The sequence below is a fragment of the Protopterus annectens genome, chromosome 1.part0 (assembly GCF_019279795.1).
Source record: "Protopterus annectens isolate FY-2018-M chromosome 1.part0, PAN1.0, whole genome shotgun sequence".
Taxonomy (NCBI): Eukaryota; Metazoa; Chordata; order Ceratodontiformes; family Protopteridae; genus Protopterus; species Protopterus annectens.
Window position 1 is genome coordinate 1530023105 of NC_056725.1, and position 20774 is coordinate 1530043878.

A 20774-nucleotide genomic window follows, 5' to 3' on the forward strand; every position below is an offset into this window, starting at 1 on the left:
ATTAGAGGGTCAGCCCAGGTTGGAAGGTTTGGAGACAAAGCCAGAGAGGCAAGATTATGTTGGTTTGGACATGTGCTGAGGAGGGATGGAGAGTATATTGGGAAAAAGATGCTAAGGATGAAGCTGCCAGGTAACAGGAAAAGAGGAAGGCCTAATATATGGTTTATGGATGTGGTGAGACAGGACATGCAGGTGGTTGGTGTGATAGAGCAAGATGCAGAGTACAGGAAGAAATGGAAACAGTTGATCCGCTGTGGTGACCCATAACGGGGGGGGGGGGGGGCAGCTGAAAGAAGAAGAAGAATCAAACAAAAGGGCACAATGGTCAGATGAACAAACCATTTAGTAAAAGCTACAAGATAGCTCCAGTGAAGCTAGATTCTTCAATTAGACATACCATAAGCCTCCTGTAGTAGTGGTCTATGAGATATATGCAAACAATCCCTTATAGACATGCATGTTTCAGCTTCTGAATGGCTATGACTTTTTACTTTCATGTTTTTAAGTCTCTGCTGGGCAAACCCCACTATCTGTAGATGTGTCATTTTCATCCTTCTTCTGAGCTCATCAGTACAGCATAAGTGGATTATTTTGTCATACTTTAGAAGCACAGAGCTTAGAAACAAGCCTGATGTTCATCACTTAGGTTGACTTCAAAATATATACCAAATAGCATCCAGACTAAAAGGAAAATGGTCAGAGAGACAATCCACTTAATAAAAAAGTACAAGAAAGACCAGCAAAGCTGGAGTCTTCAGTGTGTAATACCTTTAACCTCTGTAGGCTTATTGAGAAGCCCATGGATGTTAGAATGGCCTGTTCTAGTCCTAGGACTGGATAGCAACTAGAAAACATTCTTGAGGAAGTGCCTAAAACATTTGACTGTGGTTATCATCCTCTTCCTTTAGGCAAGGTTAGACACTCTAATGAATTCTCTTCTACTGTACTTGAAAATGCCACTTTAATACACAATAAATGAGCTTTATCTGAGACTAGCTACATTCCTTCAACTTGGCTTTTATAACAGAGACTTGGTTGATTTAGAATAGTGGACCTCAGCTGACTTCCATAGTTCTAGACAGTTTTTGATTGTGCGTGACCCAAGGTAAGTGACTATATGGGTATAAGGATACATGAAAGTTTGCTTCAAGACACCTCTTAATTTGAGTTAGATCACCAAAGCACACTCGTTCACAATCTGTCACAGGATAAAACTTCTATTAGGATCTCCACTAATCTAGAATCATTCACTTTCTTTGGCAACCATCTAACTCTTCACCTCTAACTACCACCAAAGATCTCTCAATCCAAACATAACCACTGTCCATACAACAAGAACCAAACCCCAATGAGCAAACCACAGTGTATACATTCTATGCCCAAAACTATGAGAATCTCTTCCAACCTACAAAAAGAAAATTCCTCTTACAAATTAAATTAGTTAGACATTATCTTTAGCAATTCTGTAACTGTTACAAAGCAGGTTCAATCTCTGAAACTCCTCTGCTTCCAAGTCTACACTTCTTTTTCCATGTACCACCACATTTAAATCGGATCAACACCTTTCTTTTTTATTAAGCTGACCATGCATATTATATATAACTGTATATTTTAATTCTGTCTTGCTTGTTAGCTATCGTTCCCCTATATGGTCTGTTCAGCTTCCCACTATATATATATATATATATATATATATATATATATATATAGGGAGAGAGAGAGAGATTATATATGTATATATATATATATATATATATATATATATATATATATATATATAGATAGTGTGTGTGTATATACCTAACTATATTTATCTCTAGTTATATAGATATATACGCACTTTTGGAATCTGACCCCCAGTGTAGGACTGTGTATAGATGAGCCTTACACTGGTTTAAGTCACTTACACTGAGAACAAGGTTTTTGGAATCAGGTCCCAAGCCTGCCTAGCTTTTAAAAATTAGTACTCACTGAAACAAATCTAAATTAAATAAAGTGCAGAAACTGCTGTTTTTTTTTTTTTTAATCTTCCTGCTATAAATATCAACTCAATTTGGACTCAAAGTAAACAAGCAATGAAAAGTTATTATTTAATTATTTAATAATACTTAAAAAGAGTGACCATTTTGATAACAAAGCAATAATCAATCAGCCACAGCATTTAGCAAATATACTTATAGAAAATTATGTAGAAGGTTCACATTTATCAAAACATGTGCTAGACTGCTGTGAAGAGAAATGAAAATGGTCCCTTCTCAGCTAGTCAAATGACAATGGCCACAACATGTAAAGTTAAAATAGAGATCCAATAATGTACCTTGGCCACAGCATGTAAAGTTAAAATAGAGATCCAATAATGTACCTTGGCCACAACATGTAAAGTTAAAATAGAGATCCAATAATGTACCTTGGCCACAACATGTAAAGTTAAAATAGAGATCCAATAATGTACCTTGGCCACAACATGTAAAGTTAAAATAGAGATCCAATAATGTACCTTGGCCACAACATGTAAAGTTAAAATAGAGATCCAATAATGTACCTTGGCCACAACATGTAAAGTTAAAATAGAGATCCAATAATGTACCTCGGCCACAACATGTAAAGTTAAAATAGAGATCCAATAATGTACCTCGGCCACAACATGTAAAGTTAAAATAGAGATCCAATAATGTACCTTGGCCACAACATGTAAAGTTAAAATAGAGATCCAATAATGTACCTTGGCCACAACATGTAAAGTTAAAATAGAGATCCAATAATGTACCTCGGCCACAACATGTAAAGTTAAAATAGAGATCCAATAATGTATTTGGCCACAACAAGTAAAGTTAAAATAGAGATCCAATAATGTACCTTGGCCACAACATGTAAAGTTAAAATAGAGATCCAATAATGTACCTTGGCCACAACATGTAAAGTTAAAATAGAGATCCAATAATGTACCTTGGCCACAACATGTAAAGTTAAAATAGAGATCCAGTAATGTACCTTGGCCACAGCATGTAAAGTTAAAATAGAGATCCAATAATGTACCTTGGCCACAACATGTAAAGTTAAAATAGAGATCCAATAATGTACCTTGGCCACAACATGTAAAGTTAAAATAGAGATCCAATAATGTACCTGGTGGTTTTCTACCAAAAAAAAAAAAAAAATATTGAACCCCTAACTAATCCCCTAGCAGTTATGTTAAACAAAATATTAGCTTGTGAAGACATTGTTGCTCTGTGGTGACAGGCTATACAGGCACCATTTCCTGGGAGGGTGATACAGGATACAATTAGACCCAACACCATAACTAGTTGTTTGTGCAAAGTCATGGAAAGGCCAAGAAAGGATAGATGTAAAGATATAAGGCACACATGACTACCAGTTTGTTAAGAAGCAACTTTATCTTTTGAAACTTGTGACAATTTTTGAGGGGAGTAAAAGCTGTACTTTATGTAGTCCTGACAGTGCAGCCAACTTATTTTGGGCCTTGTTAAGGCTGTTGGCATTATTCCCCATAAGGGAACATATGAAATGTTAGTTTACATGAAATTCAAAGGCTTCAACACTGGTTAAGCCAAAGAATGCAACATGTCATAGAAAAAAATACCTTTCTGGTCCAGCAGTGGTTACCACTGGTATCCCTCAAGGATATAAAAGTATTTTTTCACTGTGCTTCTTAAATAAAAATAGGCAATAGGCTGTAGTTAAACAGATATGCTGATGACTGAACAGTAGACAACAGACAGAATATCATTAGTAAATAATTCAGAATTTCTGTGTGATGATCTACAGAAAATTCCAATTTGGTTTAATAGTACTGGCCTCGCTCTAAAAGTAATGAAATCAAGACATAAATTATGATTGTGAAATAAAATGTTTCACCATCACTAAAATCTAGGAATGGTAGTGGATGCAGTTTTGAACTTTGAGCACTGTAAGTCTACTGAAAGTAAAAAAAAATTATTCTGTAGATTATCGAATCCTGAAGAGTATGTCCAGGCACTGGAGGAAAATCATTGTGCTATCTTTTACCATAATGATTTGAACCCTTATTGGATCCAGTGCTGCATTTGATACCTGAAACAATTTGAAAAAGTACAATGACTTTCTGCTCGAATGATCATTCAAGGACTTCACTATTTAGAAAACATTAAGGGATTTTCATTAAATTTTACTTCTTACAGGTTGCTTAGAGGTGAGCTCTTCTTACTGTGTATCATAATGCCTGATTCTGCTCTGTTTGAAAGTCTATGCCTGAAACTCACTGCTGTGGGAGTTAGTAGCTGAGTAAGTAACCAAACAAAGAAAACAAATATTGCTCCAGTGAAAAATTATTAACACTAATTGCAGAAAGGAAAAGAAAGGCAGTGATCCTGAATGAGTAACATTCATATCAAAGAACCACCAGAGTTCACAAAAAATTTTGGCTAGGTGGCTACATTCTTCTGTACCCCCCCCCCCGCATGTAAGAGACATTGTTCCCCTGAATACAAACAAATCCTTAGGTATATTATGCTTGACAGAAGGATACAGTTCATAGGTAATAATAATAGCAAATATGATCATGGAAGGGAAAGACAAGAAAAGCATGACAGTTGTGTTCCATGATAGTAGTATTCCATGATAGCAGTGTTCCATGATAGTAGTGTTCCAACATAGCAGTGTTCCATGATAGCGGTGTTCCAAGATAGTAGTGTTCCAAGATAGTAGTGTTCCAAGATAGTAGTGTTCCATGATAGTAGTGTTCCATGAGATCTATGTCAGTGACTTGTAGGGCAGCTGGTAATGTCTATAATATACAAAAGTAAAACATACTTTACAAAGCACTGTAAGAGATAATCTTTACACACACACACACACACACACACACACACACACACACACACACACACACACACACACGCACAGTGTGTGTGTGTGTGCACACACACAGACACACACACACACACACACACGCACACATGCACACACACACACACACACACACACACACACACACACACACACACACACACACACACACACACACACACACTTCATTAGCTAAATTATTTAAACTCATGTTTGAAGATCCTGCTCATGTATTATATAATTCATTTGTAACGTGTTACTATGTTTCCAGGCAACTCTTAGTGGATTACTAAAATAAGTCTTATATTACCATTTTCTGTGTCTTTGCCAGTGCTCTTCCATTGTCATTTTGATGCATATTTTTATGTACTTTGGCAGATCCTAAAATGGTCTGTTTTGACCAACATTCTACCCTGTTTGTCAAATTGAAATAATATAACTATGAGAAATAATAAATAAAAATGTTACCTACATGAAGTCAGTTAAATATGTCCTTGGTGATGGAATTGCTTCTAAGTCTGTACTTATTCCCTGACCAGAAGAAAAATCTTGGAGCATTTCATCAGGAGCATATACACTTCTCTGAAATGTTTCCCCAGTCCCTCACATGGTTTACTCTGGATGACTATGGTACTTGGGAAGGCCACACCTCTTGCTACTTAGTCAAGATAATCCTTGTCCAGGTGTTTATTATTCAGCACATCAGTCTGAAATTTAAAACAAAAAGCGACAGAGCATGTCCAAGGAGATCTTGTGTCAAAGCAGTCATCACAACTATTTTTGCTGGCAAATCGCTTCTGCAACCCTACCTGTCTCAATACTCATGAAGCCTTCTCTGGATCTCATTGTAGAACTGACTACTTTATTTGACAAAGCTGACAAAATGTAGTTAATTTTCTCAAATGATGTGGATTCACTACACTGGGGAGTCTGTAGCTGAATTACGAATTTTTAGTTTGGCTGAGTTTGAGTCTGTCAGTTTCATCTTCATGCTATATGATTAATGGATTTGATCCCAGTCACACAACACATATTAAATGTTTGTATTCTCTGGGAATAATCATTTTCAAGATTGTTTAGCCTTAGCTGATATATGGGTTATTTGTGTCAAACTTAAAAGAAGTTTTGGTGAGCACTAGACTCAAAATATCTCTGCAATTGTGTCATCTAGGAAGTTACCACTATGTTTCTACCCTGACATTTATTGATAAGGATATTAAGAAATTATGTTTTCCTGCAGATATATTCCTTTCTAACATCTTATAATCTGACTTTATAATGACACAGTACAGATACAGTGCTGATTAGGGTTTTCAGTGACCTACTTGTAGCCAGGGATTTAAGGTTACATTCTTTTCTGGTTCTTCTTGATTTACCATGCGCATCTGAAGAGTAGACCATATCCCCTTGATTGATAAGTGATATTAGTTTCACCGACACAGCACAGCACTTAAATAGTTTAATTCTTGTTGTTCATTATACTTGCTGAAAGTCATTTCTGAGACTAATTGGTCCACTATCCATCCTTTAGAGTGCAGAGAGCTTCAGGGGTTGAATGTATTGGGTATTGTAAAGAGATCACATTACCATTTAAAAAAATCCTCATACAACTCTGAGAGTTAGCAGTTGTGACTGTTGCATTGGTAATGAATACATTATAATAATAATACTGGAATATCCCTACCTTGGATTAACAGAGCAGATCTGATTTAACTTTAAAAGATACAGAACTCTGTGGCTAGGGTGCTAAGAATGAATTTGTAGTTGTGTCACATCCTTCCTACCCTTGAATGAGCTCCAATGATCTGCCACTGACAGATGCATAAACATTGCTTCTAACATGATTGTGCGCAATGTTGGACCTATTTTGTCAACTATTTACAGACTTCTTATATTTCAACAAGGTTGCCTGGGACATCAGATGAGGGGTATCTGCCTGTTCTACTGAACCATCTAGAAACCTCTGCTTGGGTGATCTTAGTTTAGTCAGCAACAATTCTTTGGAACTGGTTTTCTCTCAAGTTCTGGACAAGCAACATTAAAACAATTTCAAGAAACTGATGAAGTCAAAACTTTTTAAATTTTTTTTTCTGTTAATCCTTCCCCTGAGGTTGTCTCCTCCTTTAGTTCTTACTTTGTTTCATCATATAAGTTTTCTTTTCCTTTTGTAAAACACTTTATTGAATTATAATAAAACACTAACTTCATTGTAGATTCTTTATAACTTCTCCAGTATAGATCATATGTACATTAGACCTGAAAGTGGCAAAATAATCTTTAAGGGGGCAAAGCTATATTAAGTACTAAACACACTAACATATCAGTTCTTGTAAGTATATATATATATATATAGAGAGAGAGAGAGAGAGAGAGAGAGCAATGCTATACAGTAACAAATTTTATAATATAATTAGAGGCAGGCAAGCTACTCATGACTTGAGCTTGATTCAAAACTGAGTATAAGCTTAGCCCTGGTTTGTAATCCGGCAGGTTAATGAGGCAAAAAAAAAAAAAAAAACAGTTCAGCCACATTCACAAGTTTTTTTTTTGTTTGTTTGTTTCTTTAACAGCTGACAGTTGATTCAGACCAGACTTGCAAGCTAAAAATGCTTTCTATTAGGTTTGGTCTGTGTATCTAAGCATTGTAATTGGCAGGAATACCAGAAATGGTGATGCCACATGCCACAGTGCTGAAATTGAAGATAATTTAAACATTTTTTCATGGGTAAGGACTATTGCAGGATGTTGTAGTTGGGAATTCTTTTATAAAAGATTTGCAGCTCATTTTTAGGATGAGGAATGTATTATTTCCTTTACTCCAGAGTGTTCGGATGCTTTTATGGAGGGGAGGAGGCTGTTTCAGTGTTGAAAGAGAGATCAGGAGAGCTTGGATAGCACTACCAATGCTAAGGACAGCATGGATAGAATTCTTTTTGTGTTTCATTGTTTTTACTGAGGTAAGCCCCAGTCTCCCAACTGTCCCTGATTTTAGTTCAGTACTATGACTCTCCAAGAGGTGCTTAGTATATGTTTGACGTGAATATATGTGCTCAAGAGCAACATGTTGAAAGTACCATATTACTGAAGTTGTTTCATTTTCATCTTTCACTTTCCTCACCATCAAGTATCAGAGATATGCAGAGAACTAGACTACCTTTTTGAGAAGGGGTGTGGCTGCATCTTGTACATGAAAGCACAAGGCCATCATATAATCACTGCTGGCAAATAAAAGTGTTATGACTTGTTCAGGATAGTGTATGTGTTTACTGATCAAAAACTAAATAGCAGAATGTTACCTTAGTTCTTACATTTTACATTCTTTTCTCAGTGAGAAATTAGTGTACAGAAATGGTTTATCATTTTAGGGGTCATAAAATACATGAGAGTAAAGAGCAGTTATGACTGACATCTGCTGTTGGGGGACAATATCTATCAAACAGCAACATTTGCTATTATTATTATTATTATTATTATTATTATTATTATTATTATTATTATTATTCTGTAGCTATTATTATTCTGTAGCAACTTCATTCAGAGCTGGTGTACCTTCTCAGAGGAAGCAAAGTCCACTGGGACAGTGTTTGCATTTTGTACAAGTTGGTCATTAAGAACACTGATATTTTTATCACTGTGGGATGCCTTAAGGGAACTAAAATATTGTTTCTTACATAAAGCTAACAAAATCCAACATTTCACACGGCTTTTGTTGTTCCATTTAGGCAATGTATCTCGTTGTTACCTTGGGGCTGTTTGATCATTTCTTGCAAACTGTGGTGAAACTAATGTGTGCTAAATCATGATTAGACCAGAAAAGGAAAAAATGAATTTTTGCACTAGTCAAAGCAGCATTCCCATTCCTACATACAAACGGATGTACTTACATGGTGTGCTTATTATATTTCTTTCCCCATGTTTCATTGTCAATACACCTTTAGCTTTGGCATAGTGAAGGGGGTGCTCGGTTACAAGCCGTTAGGAAGTGTGATCAAAATGCTATCAGCATTTATTCGAGTGAATGCTGGCAATGTCAATGTCTGTTTCTCTGTAACTGTAGTTTTGGTTTTTTTTGTTACTTAAGTCATCTCCTCTAGACTTCCTAATGTAGTTATTTTAACCGAGCTACTGCTTCATTTGTCTGCTCTGTCTTGGCTTATAGTGGGCTCTAAGAGCCAAGCCAGACCCTAGGCAGCACTGGCTTGACACTTTTTAAAAAATCCCAAGCATTGTCCACCTTCAAACATACTGAAGATGACAAGCAATAAAACAAAGTTTTAAAAATTAAATGAATGAGAATATGTTGCATAACATTTATACATTTCTAAATTCATTCATTTAGACTCACATAACTTTAGTTTAATTGGTATTTAGTACTGGAAGAGTTGAACTGGGCTATTCAAGACACCTTTTCAGCAGGGGTCTGGAGAGAAAAGTGCCACATAAGACATTTGTAACATACATAAGTCAGAGACATTCATGAAACACAAAGATCAAGGGCTGACAAAGTTACGTTGTACCTATAGATGTATAGATTAGAGTAAAACACAATTTATAACAAAGATTGAGGCTAGAGTGGATTCATTTGTTAATATACACTATGTAGCTTTGAGGAATGTCTTATGATGCATATTTTACTGCAGTTATTTTAAAACTCTGTTTCTGCTACTGAGTAGGATTGAAAAAATACATTATCCCTAAACACCATATATTCCAGACTATGTTACATCTTGTGGAGTACATATAGGTATTCAGCAGTATAAGGAGGTGTGTTAAAACATACATAAGAGTTAATAGTTTTAGAACTTTTAATAGAGCTTTTTAGTAGTTTAATCTTGCTAATATCATAAGAACAGAAAATTATTCCACCAGCTATTACATTTTGACATCTAGGAATCTTCTGGAATGTTTTAAAAAACAATATTCACACAAAGATGCTTTGTTCAGAGATTTTTTTTTTTCAGTGCCAACAGTCTAAATGGTAGCTGTTGTTATCAGAACCCCATGCTGAACCCATTGAAGACCTTCATAGACAGAGGTATGGATTTATGGATATTTTCCTGCCCTCTAAATGTTAAGCCTGTGGCTGGAGGAAGAATAGTATCAATGGCTTCCTCTTTAGTTAAGGCCACCAATTGTAGGCTTTGTGGCAGAACCACAGCTTGTGCAGATATGTTGCCTAAATGTGTCCACATCTACAAGAGCAATCCCTGTGAGCCTAACCTCTCTTTTTAAGTCTCACTAAAATAGTGTACTACCCACTCACCAGCATAAACTAGTGAATGCCACAGTTAGAAATGGAAATATCTCATTCCCATAGAAAGACATAATTGCTATGCAGTAACAAAACATGACCAGAAATTAGATTGCAAAATCCAAAATACTGATGTGATCCTTTATTGTTACTTGTATGCCATTAAACTTTTTAACTGAGTTTTTTTTTCAACAGAGGAATGTATATTCTGCAGTGGAGAAAATTATCGTGGAAAGGTGGCAAAAACAGAATCTGGCACCGAATGCCAGAGATGGGACACCCAGCTTCCTCACAATCATGGCTACAAACCACTTTTGTAAGTAATAAACAATTAATAAAAAGTAAAATTAAAAATAAATTTGTTTAAAAATTTAGGTAAAGATGCACATGCCATGTGCATGCACTTACACACACACATACACACACACACACACACACACACACACACACACACACACACACACACACACACACACACACGTGCACATAGGTGTACATCTATGTCTATATCTGTATCTATATATTAATTTAATAGCAGAGCATTTATTAATATGACAAATCAGTTGTAATCATATGCCACTTTGTACTATTTCATCTCTGTGAGATGAGTTGTAGTGTGCAGTTCATATAAAAGTATAATTAAACTAAGGTAAAGAACAAAACTATCATATCTGTTTCAAACTTTGATCAGTGAAAAACATAGCAAAGTAACGATTTTTCTGGTGTATGCTACTCATAGGTTCATAGATTCATAGGTGTGTACTGGGCTAATAGCCCTGGAGCCTTTACAAGCCTAGCCCATAGAAGTGCCCTGGCATCATGCCACCAGACATTATTTCTCAGTGCCTCTATCAAGTAGAGCCACTGGAGTGATCCTCAGGGTGAACTTTCTATTTCCCATCCACTCATCAAGAATTCTCTTGAAAAGGGCCAGTCAAGTGCTCTGCTTGATATGTATGGGAAATCTTTTCCAGAGCATGGGCAGTATCTGGGTGAGGAACCTGTCCCTCCAGCATATTCTACTGATTGTGGTAATGAAGTGGAGGTCTCCAATGTGTGTGGTGCAGAGGGATTGGGATTTCTTTAGATGTAGCATTTCTTACAGAGCTGGGATATACATGGCTTTGTAAGTCAAGCAGAGATCACCTCTAAGTAGGCGATATGAGACAGAAAATAGCTGGAGTCTTTTGAGTCTGTCCATTGAGGACATATGTTTAATGCCTATGATCCTCTTTGTGAGGTTCTTCTGTGGCCTCTCCACCTGTTTCAGGAGTTTAGTGAGGTACATGCCAAATGGGGCATTATACTCAATGATTGGTCTAATGAGGAAAGAGTAGAGAGAGACGATGACCTCTTTCTTCCTGGATGCAAAACCCTTGGTAATGAGATATGCCACATCGAAGGACTTTCTGACCACAGTGGCAATGTGGTAGTCAAAGGAGAGGTTGCTGACAACCTGCATCCCCAGATCTCTTATAATACCTTCAGTGTTCAGTGGGCTCCCATCATTGTGGTAATTAGTGGGAACTGGGTTTGTACCAAAGGGGATGACGAAGCATTTTTTGGCATTAAGCTTAAGGCCATGGTTTCAACACCAATCATTGATCTCAGTGAGGCCTTTCTTAGGTTAATAGGTGTGTACTAAGCTATTGGCCCTGGGGCCTTTACAAGCCTAGCCCATAGGATTACCCTGGCATCATGCCACCTGACCTTAGTTCCCAGTACCTCTGTCGAGTAAAGCCACTGGAGTTATACCTGGGATGAATTTTCTGTTTCCCATCCACTCATCAAGATTTCTCTTGAAGGCCAGTGAGGTGCTCTGCTTGACATGTATGGGAAGTCTGTTCAATAACATGGGCAGTCTCTGGGTTATGAACCTGCCCCTGCAGCATATTCTGTTGATTGTGGTAATGAAGTTGAGGTCTCTGGAGCATGTGATGCCGAGGGATTGGGATTTCTTTAGAGGTAGCATTTATAACACAGCTGGGTCAGATATGGCTTTGTAAGTCAAGCAGAGAATGCCTCTAAGTAGGCGATATGAGACAGAGAATAGTTGGAGTTTTTTTACTCTGTCTATATAGGACAAATGTTTAAGGCCTAGGATCCTCTTTGTGAGGTACTTTTGTGGCCTCTCCACTTGTTTTAGGTGTTTAGTGAGGTACATGCCAAATGGGGCATTGTACTCAATGATTGGCCTATTGAGGGAAGAGTAGAGTGAAACAATGGCCTCTTTCTGCCTGGATGCAAAACCCTTAGTAATGAGATGTGCCACATAGAAGGACTTTCTGACCACAGTGGCAATGTGGTGGTCAAAAGAGAGGTTGCTGTCAACCTGTGTTCCAAGATCTCTTATAATCCCTTCTGTGTTCAGTGGACTACCATCAATGTGATAATTCATGGGAACTGGGTTTCTCCCAAAGGGGATGACGACACATTTTTTGGCATTGAGCTTAAGGCCATGGTTCTGACACCAATCGTTGGTCTCAGTGAGGCCTTTCTGTAGGATGTCAGCATCACTCGGGGAGATAATAATAGCTCCCAACTTGCAATCATCTGCGAACTTTATCAGCCACAGTCCCTTCGTGTTGGCCTGGACTTCAGAGAAGGAGATACCAAACAGGAGAGGACCCAGGACCGTACCTTGTGGGACTCCACTCATTACTGGTTGGCAGTCTGACTTGGAGTTAGCTACTTTCACACTATGGGTTCTACCTGTGAGCCAGTTTGCAACCCACCTGATGATATAGGGGTTGATGCCTAGCTTAGTGAGTTTTTCTCTGATTTCTGAGTGGGGAATGGTATCAAAGACCTTGGCCAGATCAAGATAGGCTGTATGAACCACCTTGCCTTCATCCACAGCTCTTTCTTTGTGTCTCCTCCTTTTCCTACATAGCAGAGCAATCCAGGCTAACATTTGGCATTTATGTATTTTGTGACATTTTGCCAATAGCTAACATTTTGTCAGCGATCGATAGCTTCAAAATGAGACTGTGCCAGAGAGCTACCTATAGGCTACTAGAGCTGTAATATAAAATAATAGTACCCAATAGTTTTTAGTTTGCAGGCCTAGTATGAGCCGTATACTTCAATCTAAAAAGGTTCTGATCCCACAACACCATACTTTATGATTCAGAGACAGGTTAGCTATGGTGATATAAGACCTCATTATCAAGTAATTTGCTTGTCTCTGAATGTCCGACACTCAGCCCCCCCCCCCCCCCCCGAGTCCCATCCTGAACTTGGTGCTATTATGGCCCTGATGTTTTAAATACATCTCTGGTGTCTAGTCTTCCTCTTAGCCCTTGACCCTTGTACTGATGTCCATGCCCTTGATGTGCAGTGTTTCCCTTAACTGAGATTTCCATACCACAGTTGTGACAGGTAGTTGAACAAAACCTTTTTGCCATGTTCAGTTCCACAATGTCATGGGGACAGCTGTGCTGATTTACTTGGCTAAGCAATTTCCTGAGTCTCGTAGCATGTAGATGCCTTACTGCAGATAGTTCTGGATAAGAGAGCACATGGCTAATTAGCATATGCTATTAGCATTCAGCATGTCTTCATGGCCAGCTCTAGGTGGCAGGTGGAACTTCTCATCTTCATCCTAGGGCATTATGCAGCACAATGTTAGCATGGTTGTTGAATCAGAAAAAAAGTACCAGATTGTGTACATGGAGGTGTACACATCATGGTGCCTTCGTGAATCCCAGCCTATGCTTCCATGTTTGATAAGCTAAAGGTGAAAGTAAGGGGAAAGGCAAAACTAAATGTATCTAATAATATTCTTGGTATGTCCCCAGGGTCTGAGTTGATGATATTGTGATGAATCAACTCAGCACAATGCTAGGCACTGTTCCTGATGTTCCTAACATAGCTTAACATGACATAAGATTATCCTTGCTAGTGGAAGCAATATTAATTCATACTTAAGCTTGATGAATTTGATTTGCGGTATCAACAGTGTCAGTGGTGCAGCAGGTAGCACACTTGCCTTTTGTGAAAAAGGCTGTGACTTCTATTCCCACACCAGAAAGATCAGCTGTTGACACTGCAATGCAGTATAAGGGGGGTGTTGCACTCTTGAGTGTGTCGTCCTTCAGTTGAGATGTTAAACTAAGGTCTCATCTGCTTGAGTTGATGTAAATTCAGGTGGATGGCACCTATTGAAAAGAGTATTTTATTTCTTCATTTATACACTCTTTTTCATTTTACCATACCACAAAATGTATCATACTTATATTTATGCAGTTTTACTCCTAATCTCTCATCTTTTTCATTTATCCACTTTAACACTTTGAACAAATGTAATGAGGCAGTGTATACCACTGGGTTAATTAACTCTAAACCTCATTCTTCTTTATTTACACACAAAACTCCTTTTTACTGGGTTTAATCAAGAACCCCATATAAATGAAAAATATCTGCAATAATTCATTTTCAAATGCTGTTGGAACATAGATACACTTGCTAAGTATGCTATTTTTCCCCATCAGTACTGAATTTATAAAATATGCCATTTTTTCTTAATGAAAATGCATATGTTCTCCAGAAAAGACAAGTTTGCTTCATTTCTTGTATTGTTTTCTCCCATTGAATTCTACTTACATCTTCATTCCCAAATGTTTTACCTAACACAGAAATTTCTTTCATTGTTAATATATACCCCAGATCTTTCTTTCATTGTAAATATATACCCCAGATCTTTGCACATCACTTAATCCTTTAATTTTCTCTTTATTTAAAGCCATCCATCTCATCTGTAGATACTCATTTGTGTAAATTATTACTACTTTTATACAATTTTTCTTTTTTGCAATTATTATAATGTCATCTGCATATGTTAACAGAACTGGAATCCTTAACACTTCAGCTGTTATATACACTGGCTCATTAATTTTTTAATTTAGTTTACATATTATCACATTCATAACTGAGGCAATACAGCTCATTGGACGTCCCTGTCTTATACCACTCTTCATATGTACCTCTTGGCTTAACCAATCAAATATTTTTACTTTATTATTACTGTATGCTAACATACATCATTTCCTAACTTTTTCACTTATATTTTACTCTTTCATTATTAACCATAAGATTCCAAGTTCAATTATGTCAAATACCTTATTAATATCTCCTACCATGATTTTTGCTTCTTCCTTTCTATTCATAATATCATTCACAGTTTCTCTGTCATTAATAATTCTTGACAACCTTTCCCCATTTATACTACGCTGTCTTCCATAATATTTTCCATTCTAGTTTCAAATCTCTTTTGTATTATTTTCATAAAGGTCTTATAATCATTGTTATTCAATGCTATTGGTATGCAGTTCTTTAATTGTCTTCTATCTTCCTTCTTTTGTATGAATTTAAGTATTCCACTACATAGTTTTTATACATAACACCTTCATTTAACTATTCATTCAAAATCTTTAAAAAATATTTTTTGCCAGTCCCTTAATGTTTTATACATTTCATATCCTATTCCATCTAGGCCTACAGCCAACTCTATATTTACTTGTCCTAATAATTTATCTAGCTAATTTAAAGAAATCTCCTTTTCCAATGTTTTATTCCCTTTGTCTGTTAACTTTTTACTTTCCATGTTTTTTTCATTACCTTCTTTTTTCTTTAAATATTTCTTGCACATATTGTACTACATTACTCATAATCTTTTCCTGATTTCTTTCTATTTTTCCTTTTACATTTTTTTATTTCTCTCCTTACACTACCATCTTCCTTTACTAATCGGCTTAGGTAACTTGATACTTATTTTCTTTTTCCTTGTAAAAGTAACTTTGCTTATATAATAATTATTGTATTTTTTCTTGATTTCTTTCATATGATTATTTTTCTTTGTCAAAATACTTACTATCATTATGTTCTAAATCATCCAATGCATCACTATATGTTCCTTTTTCTTTCTCTACTTTTCTCACATCATATTGCCACTTCTGAAAACTTTTTTATAGTTTTCCTTTAACATTAGTCACCATTCAGGCCAATGTTTATAAAAACTGTATTACTAATCTCTTTCCTTCTTTATTCTATGCTTTTTATTGTATGCTTTTTATTTCTCTGCCTATGTTTATACACTCTTTGTTTTCTTTTATCTCTATCCATATTGCAATATGATCAGAAAATCCTATTTCAACTACCTCTCCTTCTCCTATAACTAAACCTTCTGATAGTATAAAATAATCTATTTCAATTCTATGCATACCCCTTTTGTATGTGCATAAACATTTGTCCCAAAGTTTTAACTTACCACATCTAATAACTTCTAATATGATTTCCTTTCTTTTTATGCTTGACTCTTAAATTACAGTTAAAGTCTCCTGTCATTATAATATCCATAATGATCACAAAATAGTCTAAAACCTGATGAAATAAGCTTTCCCTTTCTTTACAGTTAGTATAAACATATAATGTTATAATCCTATATACTTGTTCTTTCCATTTTGGATGTACAATAGTTAGTCTGCCCATTTTTGCTAAAGTCATATCTAATATCTTTATTATATTTCTATAGAATACAGCTATTCCAAAACAACTCTCGTTTCCAAAATTCCAAGTTATCTTTCCTCCCCATAGTTTCTATCTTTATAATCTTTCATCATTGTTAAAAATCTTGTCTCTTCTTTTATCACAATTGCTAATTAAATGATTATCCTTACCACATAAACATGCCTTAGGCTGTCCCCAATATCTCACCATACCTTTGTTTCCTTCAGTGTTAATTATATTAGGTAAACGCACATTTTTTCATCTTGCATTTTCAATATTACACCGCATTCCCACCCCCAGTCCATAAACCTCTATTATCATATATTTGTATGACATGCAAAATGTCTGTAGTTATAGTTTTTAAATACTTTTTCAAATCATATATTTCAATTTCAGCTCTAAATTGCACAAACATGTTCTTTTTTACTTTTTAATTAAAAACCTTTATGACATATTAGTTCCCATGGATGACTGTCTTTTCTTTTATTATATTGCTGTATGCATTTTTCTCTGTGTTGAGCCTCTTCAAAGAAAATGTCACAGAATGTATCCTTATTAATACAAATAAAGGCTCTTGCCTCCATGGGTTCTATCTCCAGTGGTGCTATGATGCTGCCCCATACCTCATACCTGTCCAATTCCTTCTCCATCTTGTTGCTTATACTTAAATGGAATTTTCTTCTAATTTCTACGTTTTGTCCTTCTAATTTATACGTTTTTTTCTTTTCTTTGAGCTTCTCCCACTGTCTCCCCGTATGATCTCTTTTCTTTTGTTCTCTTGTGTATTTTCATTATCTTGAATTCTTTCGATTCTCTCCCCCCATGATGCTGCATTTTTGTTTTCTGGCTCACTTTGATGCAATAGTTCTTTTAAGTAGACATCCCACAACCTTCCTGATTGGAGGGTTGTAATAATACATTCTGTTGCAGAAATATCATTTTGCAAACAGCTTTTGCTGAAAAAATATCGTCACAATCCAGCATCGTGACACCCTCTGCCCGTTTTTCTCCTCCGTTCACCTCATTTACATTATCACTGCCATTCTCTTCCTTCCCAGCCTCTTCCTACCCTCCTCGATCATCTTTGCTTCAACAGCTGTTCAATTAACAGCATTTTCCTTCTCTATGGCAACTGCCACGCTATCCTTCTCCTCCATGCCGCCTGCTTCTCTGAGCCACCTTCATGCTTGGAACAGAAGACAGGAAGCACTACACTGAATTGTGTCCCCTATGGGAACAGAAGACAGGAAGCACTACACTGAATTGTGTCCCCTATGGGAAGAGAAGACAGGAAGCACTACACTGAATTGTGTCCCCTATGATGAGTAGAGGAAGGTCCCCAGTGTCCTGACTAAATTTCCCTTAGTAGTATAAATACCACTTCAGGTCTCCCCTTAAAAGAAGCTTCTAGTCTAGTGGGCCTAACCTGGTCAATAAAGGATGGATACATAACTTCATTGTCTGATATCTTGAGTTCAGGTTTTCACACATTAGGTTTTCAGTTTTATCCTAAGTCTGAGGAGTTTTTATTGTATAGCTTCTTTACAACAGTAGTCCACCATAGGGATTTCTTCCTAACTTTGATATCTTCTTTGTGGAAGACTGGAACTGATGTTTTAATGTAGGCATTGAAATGAACTTAGAAGATTTCTGCAGATGCAGCTACTGGGTCCTCAAGAGGAGGAGACATTTGAACTGTATGAAGTCATTGGCTACTTGCAACACGTCTGTTTTAGAGAAATCCCCTAGTATAGTAGGGTTTGTGTGCATGCTGGGTTCTAATTTTGAAAACTACAGAGTAGTAGTCAGACCTGAGCAATGTTGAGGTAACTATATATGTATCACATAGTATTATAATGTTTCTATTTATTTATTAATGTTTCTATTGTTTGTATAGTAGGGTTTTTGTGTTTTTAGGTGTGAGTCAGTGGTTGTGGCCATCATAGAAGAGGTTCCATAGTTAGCTAATATGTGGCAGGGAGTTGTAATGATAGTTACTAGGATATTAAGAAGGATAGTTACTAGGATATGAAGGAGTTCAAGGTCATTACTTTGCCATACAGTGTCTAGTTGTGAAGGAATATGGATGCTACACCACTAATAACAGTGAAGCCTCAGTAGCAGCTCTGAAATGTTGAATTGTGGTAGGTAAAGTGCATTATTAATGACTTCGAATCATCTTTCGGTGATGACATAGATGACAATATTTTCTAGGGACAGGAAGGATTCTAGGGAGGGCATCACTACTTTATCCAGGTTTGGTATGAGTAGACTGGCAGATGGAGTGGAGTGACATTGGCTAAAAAAGACCTGTGGAGAAAGGATTTTGCCAGTATGCAAAAGCCCTAAGGAGAGAGATGCAGGCAGCCCCTACCAAAGCAGTTAATACTGATGAACACATTCTTTAAGGTAGACACATGTTGGAGCTGTTTATATTGTGGTGTCATATGTGTAGATAGCATGTAACTCAAGACTAGCCACACATTAACTTCAAGACACGCACTCAGAAGTCCACTGTGTCTCAGATCATATGGTCTAGGGATGTGCGTCTCAAGCCATTCACACCTATGTGTAAAATGACCATGTTGCATGTCCACTTGGGATGACTATACCTGAGTGTTTAGTAACCTGTCATAGCCTAACACCTGAGAGGCTGCTCATGAATACCCTTTCTTTGGTCAGCCTAGTAAGTCGTACATCTGTGTGTCTTACTATGGATTCACAGGCATACTTCTCAACCTCTCAGCAAAACATATCAATACAAAACCAAAAATAATGGGAGGCAAAGGCTCAAAAATATGGACTGATTTTAAATGTTGCTTTTAGAAAGTTGCTAGAATAACATGTTTTCTGCTATCATGCATTTTCTGAATGATATCAGAATCACATTTATTGGCCAAGTATACATGCATACAAGGAATCTGACTCCAGTTTCAGTGACTCTCCAAGTATGAATTGCATAAATGACATACATACAACTATTAAGAACAACACAAACAACATACATGCAACTAGTAAGAACAAGACAAAAAAGTAAATATACATATACATGCGAGGTGCAAAGTGCAGCTCGGTGCAAGAAATACTGAAATAAACTCTGAAAGAAACAAGTATTAACAATATGTAAAGAATACTGCAGAATCATCAGAGGCCTGTGAAAAAGAATACTCCAACCTAATATGCTGATTTAACCATTTATGAATTTGTCGGCCTGTGGAAAACAATATTCTTAGATATCTGCTTGTTTTGGTGTGTATTAATCTATAAAGCCTGTCCGATTGTAAAAGTTCAAAAAGATGGTGGCCTAGATCTGAAGTGTCAGTGATGATTTTCCCTGCCCTATTGATGACTCTAGAATAGTACAGGTCTTGTAAGGAGGGCAAACTAGCAGCAACGATATTTTCAGCAGACCTGAGTATTCAATGTAACCTATTTTTGTCATGATCAGACAGAAACAAAACCACACTGTATGAATGAGCTGAGAACAGACTCAACAACTGCTGTATAGAACTGAATCAGCAGTTCCTGTGGGAGGTTGAACTTCCTCAGCTGTCACAGAAAGTACATTCTCTGTTGTGCCTTTTTTATGATGGACCCTACATTGGTGTCCCACTTTAAGTCCCAGGAGATTATACATCCCAAATGAAGGATCCCACAACTGACATGGTAGTATTAAATATAAAGAGGGGGATAATATTGTAGTACCACTCCTAAGTCCACTGTCATCTCTACAGTAGATTATTCTGACAACACCAAAGGGCCATCTGCTTAACCTCCCGTCTGCATGCAGACTCATCACCATTCCTGATAAGCGTGATGATAGTTGTATCGTCTGCACATTTAATGAGTTTAACAGAATAATATGAATATGAAGTCTGAAACTGAAATACGTGTAATTATTTAGTACCTTGAATAGTCAATCATTTGTCATTAAACCACAAATTTTATGAAGAATAGATTACAAATTTGTGGCAAAACTCTGGACATTCTAAGAAATTCTGAACTTCTCTGAGATATGGTCATAGGACATGCCCATGTTATTTACTTGAACAGGAAGACCATAAAAGATCTGGGAGAGTAGTTTGGTGATCTCCATTTAGCAAAGATTATACTAAATTGTGTTGTATATGAATGCTAGAATATACCTGCACTGCTAAGGATGTCAGGTTTC

The 20774-nt window shown here is 36.7% G+C and overlaps 1 protein-coding gene across 1 annotated transcript in view; it reads left to right on the forward strand.

Moving 5' to 3' along the window:
• The window catches only part of PLG (plasminogen), a 791307-nt gene that overhangs the window by 419477 nt on the left and 351056 nt on the right, over nt 1–20774 (forward strand). The window contains exon 6 of the mRNA XM_044067896.1: nt 10292–10412. Within this exon, the coding sequence (XP_043923831.1) occupies nt 10292–10412 (121 nt within the window). The remainder of the gene's footprint in view (nt 1–10291; nt 10413–20774) is intronic.